Here is an 18,789-nt window from a genome sequence, read left to right as displayed (position 1 = left end):
TCCTTTCAGAAGTATATGGAAATTCATTGTGTTTTTGTCAAATGATTTTTAAATCATGGGCACAAGCAATGTCACAGATTCTCTGAGTGTTTGTGCCTGATCCTCCCCATCCTGCCATGCTTCCCATCTGAGCCAAGATGGGATTTCTGATCTGGGGGCCATAAGAGACCCTATTTGGGAGACAGGAGAGAAAGTCTGGATGTGAACAGTACAACCCAGAGGTGTGTTTTCTTTGATAGCTTTTCTTGCTGGAAACTGCCTAGCTGGCATCTTCTTGGGCAGATGATTTCACTCGTCTAGTGCCTCTGAAGAACAGACAACACTGGACTCATCAGATGGCTCAGCAGATAAAGGCACCTGCTGCCGAACCTGAGGACCCGAGTTCAATCCCAGGAACCATGTGGAGGACAGAACAGAGTCCTGAAATTTGTCCTCTGAGCTCCACAAGTATGCAAATCCACACATGAAATAAATAGATGTAATATTCCCTCTTTAAAACCAGCGTCAGAGATCACAATAGGCAGGAGTATGCAAAAGAAGCTAATACCCAATAAAGCAAGCGCAGCAAGTCACCCAGTGACTTGTTAATCTGCAGGCATTTGGGGGATAGAGGCTTGTAGATGCTACATGGACACTCAGAAGCTGAAGGCTCCTTGGAGAGCCCGTCCATCCCCAGCCAGCTCTGGCATCCAGCTGCTGTCTCTAATGCCTTCCCAGGAAGCAGAATGGACTGAAGAGGCAAAGGGCCGTCCTAGTACCCTTGCCCCCAAAAATGTGAACCAGATAATGTGAACCAGAAGTTGTTTGCCTGGAATTAAGAACTGCAGGGACACGTGGTGGTGTCAGCAATGGGGACATGCTGCTGCAGCTGCACATGGACAGCACTGTCGTGGATTCCGTTTAACGCTTGCATTATGTTATTTGCATTCCACATGAGAATCTGTGTGTAAGAGGCTGAGGTTCCATAGCCCCAGTTGGTCCTGTTTGGAAAATAAAGTTGCCAGTGGCCAATGGCTGGGCAGAGAGACAGAGGTGGGACTGGAGGATTCGTGGACAAGGGGACCGAGGAAGAAGGATTTAGAATTGCCATGCCAGGAAAGGCATAAGATGCAGGCTTGGGAGCTGCAGAAGAGAGAGCAGACCAGCCATGTGAGAGCTGGGGAGGAGCAGCCCCAGGCCCCACCACTGGGTCTCAGGTAGCACAGATGGAAGATAGATTTTACTAAGTCATAACTCAGGATTACTAGAGGGGAGGTGTTAGCAATGTGGAGGTTTGGGGCGGCCCAGCCACTGAGCTATTTAAGGCATATTAAAATAGAAGGCTGTATATGTGAGTGAGTGTGTGTGTGTGTACATGTGCATGTGTGTGTCTTTCATTTGGGAATTCAGAACATTGGGGCAGGTACCAAGGAGCGCACACGCGCTGCCCCCACTGCCACTGCTGCGGGGGAGATTAAAAACTAATACAACACTACACACTCGTTGTCCCAACAGAAAGTGAAGTCTTAGAAACAAGCAAAGGGGGCAGCATTTCCAGACAGCTAATTTACATACCAAGTTACAAGACTATAGGAAGAAGTCAGTGCCAGAGAGTGCTGAGGTAGTATTGTCTGAGGCAGACAAAAGGGACCCAGCAGGTCACTGTGTTCCAGTCCTCATGTGCTTGACCATGGTTCCTCTGTTTCTTTGTTAGTAGATAAGCCCTTCCAATCAGCCCTGTTTCCATCTCAAATAGGGATAAGTGGTGGCCTCTTTCCCTGAAACTTATCTTAGTGCCCTACTGTATGTTGGCTCTACTATAGGCCAAGAGCAAAGTGCCAGCACGGCCAGGGGCTGAGTGCTGTGAAGAGGCTCCCAATGTCTTTCTTACTGCTGTGTGACCTGGGCTGCCATGGAACTTCCTCACCCCACCTCGCTGTCTTCTAGGACAGTAGGAGGGCCACAGTAGTTTTATTAAGTGACCATGAGACTTGGAGACAGCGTTTACCAACTTCTGTGAATGGGAGTAGGCGCCCATTATGGTGCACAAAGCCTTCAGAAGAACCAGCTGTCCCGAGGGGATTCTATTTTGTTGTGGAAATAAATACACATACAAATTTAGAAGTATATCTAAGTTTGAAATTCTTTAAGCTAAGCAATTTAGCACAGCTATTTATGAATTCACTGTTGTTTCTTGACTAGATGGTCGGAATAGCTGACCTGAGCATACACTCAGGAAGATGGGTATAGAGATTAAGAGTGTTTCTGGCTATTTTATTTCAATCATTCATCTTTGAGTTATTTTTATAAAATTTTGTTCAACAAAGGGCATTTTAATATCTGTTAGTACTAAAACCTTGGTGAGTTGAAAGCAGGCCTCTTGGATGTTACGGATTTTATATTCTGTAATGTGGTGACATTGAAAGAATATGTCAGCAGGGACCATGGAAAGTGGGTCGTGACAGTCACCTGGGAGAAGACAGCTTAGGAAGCTGCCACTAGAGCCTTGGTCAAAGCCAAGGGCCCTGACATCCACACCAGCTGCTGCGCTGTCTGTAGGAGATAATGAGTGGCCTGACTGGGGGTCAGCTGCCAGGTGGCTGGCCCTGCAGCCATCAGTGAGTTGGTAGGAAGGATGTCCCTGAAAAGCTTGTGCCAGTGGTGATGGCAGCAAGGCCATCCTGTGCCTCGCTATGTCCCAACCAGTGTCACCAGCTCCTAGTGTCACCAGCTCCAGTGTACAAATAAGGAAACTGAAGCAATGGATATGGGGAACAGGCCCATGACCACTCAGCCAGGAAATGGAAGAGCTGGAGACAAATTCTCCAGAGCCTGTGTTCTTAGCTACTTGATTGCTGTAAACGGAAGGGACTTGGAATAAAAGTAATGAAGAAAGCATTTCTTAGGTTTTTAATGAGTTCAAAAGTAAATTAAAATATGTGTGCTGAATTAACTTTATTTTTATTATTTTGGGTTTAGAGGAGTTGCATATCCATGCACGTGTGTAGAGGTGTGTGTGTGGGTAGGGGTGTCAGGAGGTAGGACTGTGTCTGTGTGTGTATGTATGTTCCAGGATGTGCATGTGAATGCATGCACTTCCCAGAAAACAATCTTGGATATTGTTTCACAGGAATTATCTGCCTGTTTCCTGAGCCAGGGTCCAATTCAGTGGCCAGTGACTCCCAGGGAACTTTCCACGCCTACTTTCTTAGTACTGGGGTTACAGGTGTGTGGTGACAGACATTCTGTTATGGATTTGGGGGTTTGAACTCTGACCCTCACTATTGCACAGCAAGAACTTTGTCAACTGAGTCACATCCTCAGCCCTGCGCTGCCTTTTAATCTCCTATTTTCAGTACTTGGTATGTTCACGTACTTGCTATTTTTGACTGCAGACAAGTATTTTCACTTACTTTTCTTGTTATTAATTTTCTACACCTAATTCAAATGACGTCTAAAACAAAGGGTGAAGTTTTACACAGTGGGGGACCTCAGTTCCAGCATTGGCTTTGTCATGAAATCTCTGTGTAAATTCTGGCTAATCTGGAATCAATTTCCTCATGATTTCTAACCTGCTGTATTCTTCATCAACTCAGTGCAGGGCCTGCAAAGTGCCACTCTATGAACGTAGCTGGCTGCTGGTCTCAGGTTGCCAAGGTTGCCATAGGCTGCTCTCCCACTGGGCTGTGGTGTGGCTATGTTCTGTGGCTCCTCCCGAATGTCTTGGCTGTTGTCACAGAGACATGCTCGAGTTGGCCAGGACCCACAGTCACATTGAGAGAGAAGGAATAAGAGCTTAAGGATGATCAAATTCTCTTAAATAAAAGTATGCTATGTTGTTTCCAATTTCCTCTAAAAGCCCTTCTCATGTTTGCATGGAGAAGACAAGATGAGTGTCAGCATGTCATGTTTCCTCATGTGATGTGTGTGGGTTAGTAGCTCATCCGAAAACTGCCCATTTTATAAGAATCAAATTTCAGGGTCAAGTCTATTTCTAAGCAACAGGATGTCTGCTAAGCCTGACCTATGTATATAACTTTAAATTGTAGCTATATTCTTTTTTATTCATGCATGTGTTAATATTCATATGTGTATTGGTGCACATGTATGAAGGTGTATGGGTACATGCGTTTATGTGTGGATGTTGGTAAGCAACATTGGGCACCATCCTCAGGAATATCATCCACCTCCTTGTCCATGTTCCTCACTTACTAAAAGCTCATCAACTGGGATGAACTGGCTGGTCAGCAAACCAAAGGGACTCTTCTGTCTCTGCCTCTCAAGTACTGAGTTCATAAGACGTATCATCATGCCTGACTTCTCATGGGTTCCAGTATTAAATCCAGGTCCTCCTCTTTGCAAGGCAAGCACAGGCTGATCCTCTGCCCCCAGAACTGTAGTGCTATTCTTACTTTAAGTTATTAAAGAACAAAAGCAAGTAGTGGACAGTTCTCAATTGGTATATACATGCAAGGACTCTGATTTGAAAAGAAGTGACTTTAAATTGCTATTTAAATTTTAGCCTTCTTTTCAGCCTGTATACAAATACATGGGGTCCAAACATTATTAAATCATAATTTTGTAATTTTCTAGTTGCTGTGAATTATTTTCCTCTGGGATTGAAACATTCCATCCTGCAGGGAAGCTCCTTAAACAGGAAGGTAAACAACTTAAAATACATCCAGGAAATCCCTGAAACAGACCAGATTCACTGGGTCCCTCCCTGCCAGAGTAAGCAATAAAAGCTTAGAGTCCTTTTCAGACCCAGATAAGCCAAACTGGGAATAAGAATGTAAGACTAGACCAGCCTGGATACCTAGAAGCCTGGATGAGTTTTAGGTCAACTGAATCACCTTAAAAGGACACTCACCAAACTGTTGAGCTGCCTGCAGGCTGTGCAGTGTGCTCCAAGTTTAGCTTTGGTGAGCTGCCACCCCGCTGGTGTAGGATTTGGTGGCACTGCTATCTGTGAACCATTTCTGCTCCTGTAAGTAACCCTTTACCCATATTCCTGTTAAGTATCCCCAATAAAACTCATTGGTTCATTAAATTGGACTTTAGTGGTATCCATACTTTGTCTTGAGTTCTCTGTCTGGGGTGGGTAGAAATGTGTGTTGCATCTCCCCAGGAAGTGTTTTGTCATATAACAGCACCTAAAAAAGTGTGGTTTGTTTCTCAAAAATTACCTAGCTCTACATATTCTCATATTTTCTGAGAGCCTGCTGCATGTAAAGGAATTGAAGAGACAAATTCTTAATCTCCACTGTAAGACTTGAAAGATATTTTTGGAGGTCTATAAACTTCTGTAATTCCATTTTTAAAGTATCCAAAAATTAGTCAGCTTCATAACAACTTAAGTTGCGTGAAATGCTAAAAGCTTTTGAAGCAGAGTTGGCAGTAGGTTTCCTTGGTCCTCTAAGACTTCCAGCTCCCTTCTCTCCCTTTGCAATGCAACTCTGCCTTCAAATGCCATTCTTTAAAGGGAGGCTTAACGGCTTTGGAGGAGTTTTCTGGATTCACAGCCAGTTTTGCCACTGCAGCAGAAAAGAGATTGCATGTGCAAGCCAGCTGAAGTCATTCGCATGGCAAGAATTAGGGCTGCGGAGCGATGATCCTGTCAGATTGCAATTGGAAACAGCTTTTCCCAAGGACGGCACGAGAAATCAGGGATTCTTATTCAGTGTCTGCCAGACTGCTGCATTTCTAACTGGGCCTAGCATGATCTGTTAGACATCAGAAATGTGAAAATCACAGTGAAACCAAACAAGGGTGTTCATTGACCTCCAAGTGTGGTCAATGGCTTCCTATCAGACCTAGAATTATGTTACCAGTTAATATGAGGACAGTTTCTGTACAAGGACAGGAGGTTCAGGAAGGCCTGACCAGATGGGACTACAGAGTTATCTGAAGGCCATGTCTTTATGCTAACCTCTACAAGCATCAGTTGTTTAACTGTCAAGCTTGGAACCACATCTCTTTTCTTCAACTTTTTTTGTGCAGAGGTAATGTTTTCTCAGGAAAAAATTTAGAATTACCATAAGCTATAATGTTGATCTAGAACATTTAGTGGAAGTCAATTTCTTGGTACTCCCAACTTTAAGGGAAAGTCAATTAAAAAAAAAACCAAACAGGCAGCCAGAGGTGTTTCACACCTTTAATCCTGGGGAGGGAGAGGCAGGAGAATTTCTATAAGTCAGTGTGGCTTACACGGTAAGTTTTAGGCTAGCCAGGACTACCTAGTAAGACCCTATCTCCAGAGAAAAAAATGTCCCAATCAAAACCTATGCCAGAAATTTAAAGAAAACAAAATTATCTCAGGGTTTGGTTTAAAATTATTAATCCAGATAAGATAAAGATTAATCCCTAAGCTCAGATCTCTAGATCTAGAGGCTCAGAGATGGCTGGGAACTCAAAGACCAGTGACAGGAATGCCTGTTTCATTTGTTCCCTCTCCAGAGTTCTTTCATATAAACTTACTACAGTAGAAAATAAATAAATCAGATTTGATGAAGCAGCTACTTGTTACACTCAAAACTCCTCACTGGTGAGACAAGGCTGTTACACACAGGTGGTGGCGCCCCAGAGTGGACCAGCTCTGTCACCTTGGAAGATGCTTAACAAAGTTCATTTAGGAACACAAGACTAGTCTGACTTTATTTGTTTCCAAGTCAAATCCCATCAGCAGGAGACTCCATGCTGGTCTTCAGAGCCAGTGACTTCTACCTCCATAACAAGGCCCGTTGTTTAACATACTCCACTTCATACACTATAATTGTAGTGAGTGAGTAGATCAATTCCCTAAGTCAGTGACTGCATCTTGTGCATTTCTCAAGTCCTGCCCTTACTACTTCTGAAATTAAAACTCCACAGCAAATACAAAATGAAAAAACATATTCTGTCAAGTATCTAAAAGGTATTAGGAATTTGTATTATAGTCATGTATTACATAACCATCTTTTGGTCTTGAAATCACATGTGTACTGCTAGTCCTATAAGAGCACAATGATGGTGACAAGATCCCACTGTCCAGAAGGGCAGCACTGTCCTGACACTGAAGCATAACGTGTTACTTGCATATGTGGGGTGATGATGGTGTAAGCAAACCTGCAGTACTGCTGGATGCATAAAATTACAGCAGAGATAATAATGCATAATATATAGAACTTGATGATTAATGATTATTATTTGCTCATGAATTTACTGTATAGTTCCCATAATTAACAGACAGTGAAACCCTATACATATTTATAAAGGAGCATATTTTAAAGGCACTGCTATATTGCTCTAGCTCAGTTTTGTACATCTCAATGTTTAGAGTTCCTCATCATTCTATCGTGTGTTTCAATCATCCTCATGATGTTATTATGTTCCTCCTGACCCTAGGAGCAGGATGCTATACCGTATAGCTTAAGTATGGAAGAGTCAGGACCAGCTAGGTCTGTATGAGTTCACATAGTGACTTAATCATCCAGCAATGCATCTATGAACATCATCTGTAGTTGAACAATGTGTGGCTGTATTTAGCAATTTTTTTTCAGAAACAAACTACAGCCAAATGATGGGCAATATTCCAAAAGCAGAAGCAAGCTCATGGAAAAAGTATTACATACAAACTGGAAGTTCAGCAAAGAAACAAAACGCTCTGAAGTGTCACTCACTCATCATTTAAAAGCTTCTTTGGGGTGGGGGAGATGGCTCAGCATGAGTGCTTGCATGAGAACTTGAGGCCAGATCCCTAGCACCCACCTGAAAGCTGCACACAGCAGTGGCACACATCTGCAATCTCAGCATCAAAAAGGCAGAGCAGAATGGCCAAACCAATGAGCTCAGGGTCTGTCAGTCAGTGAGAGACTCTGTCTCAAATGAAAAAGTTGGAGAATGATTGTGGAAGACACCTGACATTGATCTCTGGCTCCTATACATGCATGTGCAGCTGCATATACACACACATATATATAATACACATACACACATATCTCAAATAAATTCTAAATCAAGGGATTATCAAAGTAGTAGCCAAGTTTTGAGAGTAAAAAATTTTTCCCAATTGTCATACCATCTAATAAAGTCCTTCCTTCCTTCCTTCCTTCCTTCCTTCCTTCCTTCCTTCCTTCCTTCTTTCCTCCCTCCCTCCTCCTCCTCCTCTTCCTCCTCCTCCTCCTCCTCCTCCTCCTCCTCCTCCTCCTCCTCCTCCTCCTCCTCCTCCTCCTCCTCCTCCTCCTCCTCTTCTTCTTCTTCTTCTTCTTCTTCTTCTTCTTCTTCTTCTTCTTCTTCTTCTTCTTCTTCTTCTTCTTCTTCTTCCCACTCTGCCACTGAGCTATTCCTTGAGGCCTAGTGAGAAACCTATACTGCAGAAAAATGTCTTTATCATGAAAATCAAACAACAGTTCACTGGTGGAATACCATCCTAGTATGTGTAAGGCCCTGGGTTTGATCCCCAGAACCTCAAACAAAACCAATCAAACCAAGAAAAATAAATGATACTGGCTAAAACCATTCAGTTTTATACTCACTGGCCTTCATTTCGAATGTACCAGTAAGATAGCCTAGGTGTAGAGCATGACAAGCCTAAGGACATAGCCTTTGTTTCCTGTTAATTAATAAACAAGCCTAAGGTCCTAGCCTCTGTTCCTATCAATTAATAAGGGGAAAAATGTGCTGGTAAGACAATGTAAGTGAATGCCATGCTCTGTTGTCCAGACTTCGCTTTTATTTTGACAATTGAGACTACAACATAGGAATACGTCTGACCTGGGGAGCCTTACCTGTGTGAATATGCATCTGTTGAGCATCTTCAGGATTAAGTAACCCCAGTAAATGTGAAGGCCCTGAAGGATCATGAGCTGGAGGTTGAGGAAGATGTAGGAGAAGAAGGGCTCGAGATAGTGCAAAGGCAGGATCAGGGTGCAGTACAGAATCCTGTGGGAAACAGGTGAGAAAACACTTTGGTCAAAGTGCTGGTGAATCACAATGAGAAAACACATTTTTCCCTCCTCAAAGTAATCAGTACTTAATATCAAAAGATGTCTGTAGGAAAGAAAAGGCAATGTTACCATTTATAACGTATTTTGCAAACAATCAAAAAGTATAGCCGTCTCCTGAGACAAAAAAAATAAAAATAAAAATAAAAAAATGGATGGTCCATGCCATTGCTTGCTTGACAGCCCCTGTTCCTAGGCTCCCTCTTTGCAAACAGAAAGCTTCCATGATCCATCCCTCTTTAGCTTCCAGGAAGAGACAAGCCATGGAAGCAAGTGAGACAACACTTTCTTATGTGTGAGCTTATGACATGGCTTCACTCCCTTGATGATGTCAACCATGGCTTGAGAGGACTGGATGTGTCCCTGACAGCAGGTACTTAGCATACACAAGGCTCAGCCTTCCTCCCCAGACACACATTTCACGATTGGTCCCATATTCTAAAGTGAACTGCCCTCCTTGTCCACTGTGTGCACAGACTCCTGAACACAATTTTAACTGCCTCCTGTGTATCAAGACACATAGCACCTTCAGCTCTCACTCCAGGACAAAAGACTAAGTGTCCTTTCAGCAAGCCTCATAGAGCTGTGATTTTAGAGTCCCTAGAAAGGCTGGCTTATAAGCATCTATTTACTCATAAAAATAATTTGTTCATTTAAATTGAGAAAACAAGAAAGAGGAAAAAACTGTCCACAGTACCAGCCTCTTAAATGAAACTGTAATTTTAGTGCTTTGTCTTCCTTCTTTTCCTCAGTACATTGTTTAATTTAATTATCACATGAACAGACAGTCAAATTTGCTGGAGTTTGGCATAAAGTTCAGTGAGCTGTAGGATACAGAGCAGACCACTGTGCCTAGGAACGCCCTGATGTCCCTTTATAGCCATCCTCTCTCCACTGTTAGCCCTCGTACAAACACATCTCTGCTCCCCACCCCTGTAGGTTGATGTCTATATGCAGGTGTGGGCTGGCACAAGTTAGGTCAAGGCCATGATTGGATAGTAAAAAAGTAAGGCAGGGACAAAGGTTTTGTAAGGCGAGAGAGAAGGAAAAAGTGGGAGAATCAAGATGGAGACAGAGAAGGATGACCCAGATCCAGGTGGTCTTAAATGGTCATGGGTAGTTATGTATATTTGTTAAGGGATGGATTTCTATAGGTAAATTTATCTTATCTAAGTGGGCGGTTTATATCTTTATCAATTGGTTGTGAGTTCATTGTATGGATGTATTGTGGTTTGAGAATTTAACACATAAATCTGATTGATAGATTACAGCTTATTGAGTTATGATTTCACTGGGTAGTTGGGAATTTATATCTTAACTACCAGGGGGTGGTTGTTGAGAGGGCAGGCAGAGTCCATGGTAGGGAGCTGCAATAGGCCAGCCCCATGCTGAACTTCTTGAGCCCTGATTTTACTGAGTAGCTGGAACCAGAGAGTTCACAGCTAGTAGAGAGCCGCTGGGAGAGATACTAACCAGAAATAAATTATGGTTAGTTCCATATGACGCTCCAGTGCCGGACTAATTCTAGTGACCAGTGTGGCAAGGTGCCACACTGGAATGGCTTGCGCACTGCCTGGGTCTGAGAGTACTTGGAGACAGCATGGATCCGCTGAGATAAAGATACCCCAGAGTGCCATGTGGCCCTGTGGGTGCCAGCAGTACAAGTTAAAAGATTACTGGATACAGAACAGACCCCTGTGCCTAGAGACACCCTGATGTATTCCCCTCTATACCCATCCTCTCTCCACCTTTAGCTGGTACAACCACTTCTCTCCTCCTCACCCCTCACTGATACCTTTTCCCAGAGTGTTCTTGAAGCTGTTGTCTTTTACTTTCCTACTGCTTTTATGACTCAACCAAGTCTCCAGGGGGAATCAGTAGCATTTCCTTGTCACTCAGTGGTGTCCCACTATATGGACTGATCATGCTTTATCTGTCATCTACTAAGGGGCACTGGAGTTGCTTTCTGTGTTTGACAACTAGGAATAGAATCACTACATATACTCACATACATCCTTGTGTGTGAACAGAAGTTGTTATTACTGAAGGGTAAGTAGGCAAGTAGAACTGTGTGGCATATGGCAAGTTCAGGGTTAACTTTGCAAGAGAGTAAGTATTGTTCTCTGGAGTGGCTGCTATGGATCTACCCTCCTCCCATTTCTACCATTCACATCCTTTTCAGCATTGCCTATTGTCTTGGAGAGATAACTGTCTCCATGTTAAATACAGTTCTTGGCAAGCTCTATGTTTGTGTTGGCTGGAATAGGAATGAACCCAGTAGCCTCATATGTTTGAATGCTTAATCTACAGGGAGTGGCACTATTTAAGAAGGATTAAAAGGTGTGGCCTGCTGGAGTAAATATGGCTTTGTTGGAGGAAGTGTATCACTAGAGGTGGGCTTTGAAGATTTTTAAGAGCCCATGCCAGGCCTAATGTTTCTCTGTCTGTAGATTAGGATGTAGAATTCTCAGCTCCTCCAACACCATGTCTGCCTATATGCCTCCATGCTCCCCACCATGATGAAAAACGACTAATCTCTGGAACTTTAAGCAAGTTCCAATTTAAACGCTTCCTTTTATAGTAGTTGCCTTGGTCATGGTATCTCTTCATAGCAATAGAACAGTGACCAAGACGACAGTCAAATCCATGTATAACCAAAATCATCTTATACTGTTCAAAAGCCTCGAAGTATCTAGTCTCTCCCAAATAGAAGATCTTGGAAGTATATATTTATAGAAGAGAGATACTTCTTTCCAAGTGTACATTAAAGGTGGAGAAGTCCAAGGAACATTCTGGAAAGTACCAAAAATTGCAACATTGTTCTCTAAAATTACAAATGATAAGGCCATCAGGGATTTATGAATAGCTTGTTTGGGTTGCTCTACCAGTGTCTTGGTTAGGGTTTCCACTGCTGTGAAGAGACACCATGACCAAGGCAACTCTAATACGGACAACATTTAATTAGGACTGGCTTACAGGTTCAGAGATTCAGTCCATTATTATCATAATGGCAGGAAGCACAGCAGGGTCTAGGAAGGCATGGTGCTGGAGGAGCTGAGAGTTTTACATCTTTATCCAAAGGAAGCCAGGAGCAGACTGTTTCCAGGAAGCTGTGAGCACTGTCAGGGTGGATGACAGTGACACACTTCCTCTAATAAGGCCACACCTACTCCAACAAGGTCATACCTCCTAGTAGTTCCACTCCCTGGGCCAACCATATTTAAACCACCACAACCAGTATTTGGTGGATTTAAAGTTTGCTACTTTAAGACTCAAGACAAGCTAAAGAGGCATCACTTGCAAGACCTTGAGGGTTCCTCTTGTCTATCTGCTCTGCATTGCTTCTTCTGGTATAAATTCAAGCTCAGCTTCTGCCTATTCAAAAACTCACCATGTGACTCATCCATTTTCATGCAGACAGTTCTTAAGTTAACTTTTTAACTCAAAAACAGAATTTTATTACCTTTTTAGAAATTCAAAATCAATTTTAAAAATGCCTAAAAACCTGATATTGTTTTAGGATATTGTCTTACACCCACATGACTTCATGTGTCAAGGATGACACCACACATATGAAGTAAGACCCTGAGTTTTCCTACTCCACATCGCAGACCCCTTTCATCTCAATGAATGTAGCTTTATAATAGAAACAAACAAACTTCTGTTCTACCCAGGGCTAGTGACGTCATAGATCCTGAAGAAGATCCTGCGGCCATCACCTCACTAAACCACTATAATCCCTAACTGCAGTCTAAAATTCGACCTTATACCCACGCATAAGGATTGTTCTTAACATTTATTGAGAAACCTCTCTCTGCAACAGATGGGGACCTTTATAGAAATATGCAGCCAATCAAAACCCAGAGTCATGGAGCCTGGCCTCAGTGGACACGTTCACAGTTGTGCATCGAGGGTAACTGGGAATAGGGTGGAAAACCTTCGGGAGGCAGAGGATCAGGGAGTTTGCTACGACTGTGTCTTCTAGTCATGTCTGAAGTTGCTCCCATAAAGTCTTACCAGCATGACTCCCTAAACATGGACTGAACAAGGACAACAACAAACATGCATGCTCACGTGGACAGAGAAAGACCACAAGATCTCCATCCTGCGCAAAGAGCTATAGGCAACTAAAGAACGCTCACAGCTGACAGCACAGGCTTCCCCAGGGAAGAGCACAGTGATGCAGTATCCAGTGCTAAGTGGTCAGTGCTGAAAACGTACATACATGCAACGTTCTACCGACTGAGTGGACTGTATTTATGTACTGAGCCCTTCATATGTATAACAATAATTAATGAAAAAAGAGATCATGAATTCAAAAGAAACCAAGGGAAAGGGACCATGGCAGAGTTTGGAGAAGGGGAAATGATTTGACTATTTTATAATCTCAAAAAACAAAAGAAGTAATAAAAATTAAATAAAAAGATAATAAATACTTCAGGCCACCAGTCATCTGCCGTCTATTGCAACTACTTAGCCCTGTCATTGTAAGAAAAGAACAGTTATATGTCACCTTGTAGATAAATGAATGAGTGGCTGGGTGACTGCCAATAAAGCTTTATTAATAAACCAGAGTGTGAGCTGGAGTTGATGCTAAGCCATAGTTTGCCACTGTAACAACTGCACGAGATCCATTCCATGAACACACTGCAGCTCAACTTTCCTGATAAGACAGTTAAGGTCTTTCCCAAAGTTTCATTGTATTGTAATGAATGGTGGGAATTACTTGAGAAACATTAAGATTTTTCAGTTCTTCCTCTAGAGAAGCTAAACTCCTGGACCCGAGTCAGACACTACACTCATCGCATGTGACAATATATTGTTCAGTGACTTTCCTGCAAGACACACAACTCATATTCCATTCTTGTGCCCAGTGTGACCACATCCCTTCCTCAGCTCCTGAGCAATGCCGTGTTCTCTCAGTCTCCATGGGAAAGAGCACTGCCTGTTTGTACTGACATTTTACTTCACATGAAGCCACGATGTTTACATGTTACCATTTTCATTTGTTCTTTTGTGGACTGTTTGTATATGACTAGGTTCTGTTAAGCAATGGATTAGCCTATATTCATTGTACAAAATGATGAATGTCATTACAGAGATACCCCTCACCCATGGGTATGAGGTTACTTACTGAGTGTGGATAACTTACATGTTGCTGCTACCTCCTTTCTTCCTTCCTTCCCTCCTTCCTTCCTTCCTTCCCTCCTTCCTTCCTTCCCTCCTTCCTTCCTTCCATCTCCCTCCCTCCCTCCCTCCTTTCTTTCTTTCTTTCTTTCTTTCTTTCTTTCTTTCTTTCTTTCTTTCTTTCTTTCTAAATCTGTGGTAGTGAAGATTGAACGCAGGGTCCTATGCATGCTAGTCAAGACTCTACACAGAGTAATGCCCTGGCCATATCATGACATTTGTATGTTTCTGTGCTTGTTCATCTCCCCAGATTAAAGGTCCCTGGGCTATTCTGATTACCCTTGAATTTATAACCTGGGTCCCTGGGCTTAGCATCTGGGCTGACTCTGCCCTGCTCTGCAGTTGTCCCATGGGTGTGCCACACCAGCAGGCAGATTCCCAAAGTCATAGCCACATCCTGTGGTCATCTGTGTTCTCAAGTACTTGCCCCTTACCCACTCCCCTACCAAAAATCTGTCAGTGCCAAAACTGAGAAAGATACTAAAAAAAATCATTCTCCTCACAGTTTACCAGATAATGTGAAGTATAAACATATAAATTACACACTTTAATTCACTGAAAGAAAGAGTGGGGTGTGGGGCATGGGAGAGGATTCTCACTGAAGTGAGACTGGCTTCCTTGCTTCTGCTTGTGGAAAGTGAAGGTAGAAGATAGGATTCTGGTGGAGGAGGAATCTTTCACTGCATATACAGAATCCCCCAGAGAGGCATGACGGGAAATTCAGGAGGTTGAAGGAGCCTCAGTGGCACTTTCCTCCATGATGAGAGCTCTGTAGTTTAAAACTTGTTTAGGGGAGAGAGGTGGCAGGGAAGGGTGGCATAGAGGAAGGTGCCAGAGGTGCATGGAGTATCCAAGGAGCCTTTTCCAGGGATGCGGCCTTCCTTATAAGAGCAACAGAGAAAGCCGAGTTTGGAAAGGTGTTGAAACACTCAGCACAGCTCTTGACAGTTGGATCTGGCAAGATGCCATTTGCCCTGGTTCCTTAATCATGGGGTGGAACTCACCACACCCCTGTGACCAGGAATTTCAGGTTGCCACAGCCAACCTGGCAAACTAGCTGGGCTCCTGGAAAGGCAGAAGCATCCATTAAAATGCAAATGATTCTGGGGGAGCTCAGCCTAGAAGAGAGGTGGGGCCAAAGGCGGGGCTCTGGAGTGTAGGAGATGTAGGTCAGGGGTCACAGATTTCAAGGCCTGCCTCTGGCACCAGTTCAGCTGTGAAATGAGAACTCCCTGCCTACCTCATCTGGGAGTTACAGGCACTGATCTTCGTGCCTCAGGAAGGACTCAGCACATAGTAGGCTCTCAGAATATGGCAAGTAAAGCTGTCTATCACCCTCTCTCCCACTCTGGCTCCAACTGCTTCCTGTGCCCTGCTCTCCTAAACTGGAGACATAATAACAGCTCTGGGAGAGCAGCCCCGCCTCTAGCTGCAGAACTGGCTAGGTTCTGCTCCACCAGGAGGAGCAGCTTTGAGTGAACGGATGCATGCACTCACGCCTTCTGAACATTCTCTGCCAGGACAGGGTGTAGAGAGGAGGGGCCACTGTGGTACTGGCTGGGGTCTATCATTTTTTTTTCAGGACCTCACGAAATGATGGATCAATATCACTCTATGCTACTTCTCTTTTGGTCAAAGAATAAGAAGAAACCCCATCATGGCACTGGACTTCCAGATGATCTCCTGGCAGGGCATGAACTCAGACACGTGTGCACATGTGTGATTATCGACTCCTCACTTCCCCACATCACTACCTTATAGTGAGTGCCTAGATGGATGCCAAAAGATGGCCAGGCTCCTAAATTCCTAGAGCCACAGAACTTCAGTTTTTCCCAATTGAAAAGCTGCTGCTGTGCTCAGCCTTTGCTCTGGATTTGCTTCTGTCTCCTCTCCTCATTCTTTTAACCAACAGAGCTTACACAGTTTGAATAAGTCACAATTTTGGTTTAAGTGGTAGGTAGCTGGCTTTGCCAACAACCCCCCAGAAGTTCTACGTTCCACTTGAAAACTTGAGATTGTTGGGTGTTGGGTGATTTTGTTGTGTTTTCCTTGCTAATTGCAGGTGAGCACTTTGTGGGTTTTTTTGACAACAGTAGCTGGTGCTGGAGATGAAGCCATGCTTGACCTGTCTTGGCTTTGTAGGTGATGGTGTAGCTGAAGATAACCTGATAGACATTCAGCGAAGGCAAACACTGTGGTAAATTCAATGGGAAGGTTTGTGCTGGGCAGTGGGTTATGGACTTAGTGGGAGAGAGCCTGCTTAGCATCAGGCTAGCTCTACATGCAGTCACCACGGCTGCCTGCAAAACACAGATACCCACTTGTGTTCCAAAGGCCTACATTTAACTGGTTCTGGTTCTGGTTCTTTCCTTTTTAAATGTGTGTGTGTGGGGGGGGGGTGGTGCACATACACATGTGTGTGCAAGTTTGCATGTGGATGGAGCCCAGAGGCTGATGTTGGGTGTCCTCCTAAGTCATTCTTCTCTTTACTTATGGCCCAGGATCTCATTCAACCCAAGCTGTTTTCTTGTTTATCAGATATCAGGAAAATTCTGAGGTGAATCTCTACTGTACCATACTACAGCTGCTTCTTGGAAGCCCCTGAACTGAGGGCTTCAGTGGGGTATGTCCTTAAGATACCCGCCCAGGCTTAGAACCAGAAACAGTATAATTTTCTTACTTTGAATACTGCTCTGACCCTGGGGAGGCATCTCCAACGTGCATAATCACATGGCAGGAAGTGGCAGGATATGACTTCTGAGGCTGGAAACTGAAGGAAATACAATGTATGCCTAGCTCTCTCTCTCGGCATCTTGACTCTTAGCATGAGGAGGCCAAAGTCAAGTGAGGGGGCATCTGTAGATGTTCTGGACAGGAGACCAGTGCAGGACCCAGCCAATCAATGAGAGTCACCAACTACTTGGTCTTACATGGATTTTTTCAAGGAGGTGGCTGAAGAAGGCCTTCCCGAAGTTTCAACTGTAGTCACTGTCAAGTGCCTGGCGTCCTCCTGAGTGTAACCACAAAAGAGACTCTAAGGAAAAGTACCTGGCTAAGGCCACTCACAGCTGAGAACCAGCAGGGTTAGTGATGATTGACGAATGATGTAAAGGAGGCCATCTCTCCCAGTCAGCAGACCAAGCATGCCTAGCAGGGACTGTAACCACCCAGTGGACAGATAGGCTCCTGCACAGAAACAGCCAAGTGCAGCAGGAGGGGCCTCTGGGGCATGAGAAGCACCAAGGGAAGACTACAGATCTTGTAGCACCATGGAAGTCACCTTGAAAAGCTAGGTCAACAGTTATCTGCAAGTCACAATTTATCCTCCCAACAATGGTGCTCCAGATTAGGGTGGCTGAGCGGTACAGCTAGCTAATGCTAGTTTGCTTGAGGGAGACCCTGAACATGGGAATCATAGAAACAATAGGGAAACCAAAAGCTGACTTACAAACACATGCTCGGAGTTAAACAAAAGCAGCGCTAACACATTCACTAACGTGAGGCATTTGTCTTTCTAGGTCTCAGCTACCTCGCCCAGCATCTTTCCCAGTCCCATCATCCATGTTCCTGAGCATTTCAAAATTTCAGTTTCCTTTATAGCTACATAAAACTCGATTATGTATGCCAAAGGATACACAGAGACAAAGTAACTGAAGCATGACACAGTCAAACGTCTATAATACAAATGTAATTCTTAAAAGCAGCTGGATATGGTGGGGAAACTTTATCACACAAGAAGAGTAAGGCTGAGTAATAACTAGTTTTGAACAAAACAACTGGGGCCACAGCTACATGTAATTGACAGCTGCTGGGAGACATAGATAGATGGATAGATAGATAGATAGATAGACAGACAGACAGACAGACAGACAGAGTTAGGTTTCATTAGGGGTGGCCTCTGGAAAGTTGAACACACTGCAGTTGATGGCCATATACCCAAGAGTATATAGCCAGCATAAACTAGGTCAAAAAAAATAAGGAGAACATAAAGTTTAATTGTTTGATATGGGCATGAAATGTATGAAATGCCCAATAATTAATAAAAATATGGAATAAAAATAAAAATTTCAATTGTGCATATGCCCTACATTTTCATTATCCATTTGTCAGTTGATGGACATCAGGGATGGTTCCATTTGCTAGTACTGTGAACAGAGCAGCAATGACCAACAATGGACGAAGTGTTTCTGCAGTGGGCAAGAAGCCTTAGGTGTGTGCCCCAGAGCGTATGGTCATAGAGCAGACCCAAGTCCGACATCCCACCAAAGTGACTGCACTAGTCACACCGCCACCACCAACATACACGAATTTCCACACATGGGCACTGGCAGTCATTTGTATTCTGGATGATAGCCATTTTGATAGGATAAAATGACATTTTAAAATGGTTTTAATCTGAATTTTCCTGATGGTTAAGGGTATTGAAAACTTTAAAGTGTTTCCTAGTCATTTGTAGGTCTCTGGGAAAGTGTTCAGTTCCACAGGCCCTGTTTTAATTGTTTTAAATTTAGTGCTTATATTTTAGATACTAATCCTCTATCAGCTGTGCAACTGGAAGATATTTTCATTTGTTCCGTAGGCTGCTTTTTCACTTGATGAACAATTTATTTTTCTGTACAGAAGCTGTTTAGTCTCATGAGAT

At 43.5% G+C, this 18,789-nt stretch overlaps 1 protein-coding gene across 5 annotated transcripts in view; it reads right to left on the bottom strand.

The window, feature by feature from the left end:
* Cers3 (ceramide synthase 3) overlaps positions 1 to 18,789 on the bottom strand; it is a 105,282-nt gene that overhangs the window by 20,304 nt on the left and 66,189 nt on the right. For 3 of the 5 annotated variants that reach the window (NM_001127561.2, XM_087582055.1, XM_087582056.1), the window contains 1 exon segment: positions 8,745 to 8,898. In NM_001127561.2, coding sequence (NP_001121033.1) covers positions 8,745 to 8,898 — 154 coding nt within the window. 5 annotated transcript variants of the gene reach the window in all.

This window comes from Rattus norvegicus, chromosome 1, assembly GCF_021556685.1.
Source record: "Rattus norvegicus strain SHRSP/BbbUtx chromosome 1, alternate assembly SHRSP_T2T, whole genome shotgun sequence".
Lineage (NCBI taxonomy): Eukaryota > Metazoa > Chordata > Mammalia > Rodentia > Muridae > Rattus > Rattus norvegicus.
This window is presented reverse-complemented; position numbering and strand designations above follow the sequence as displayed.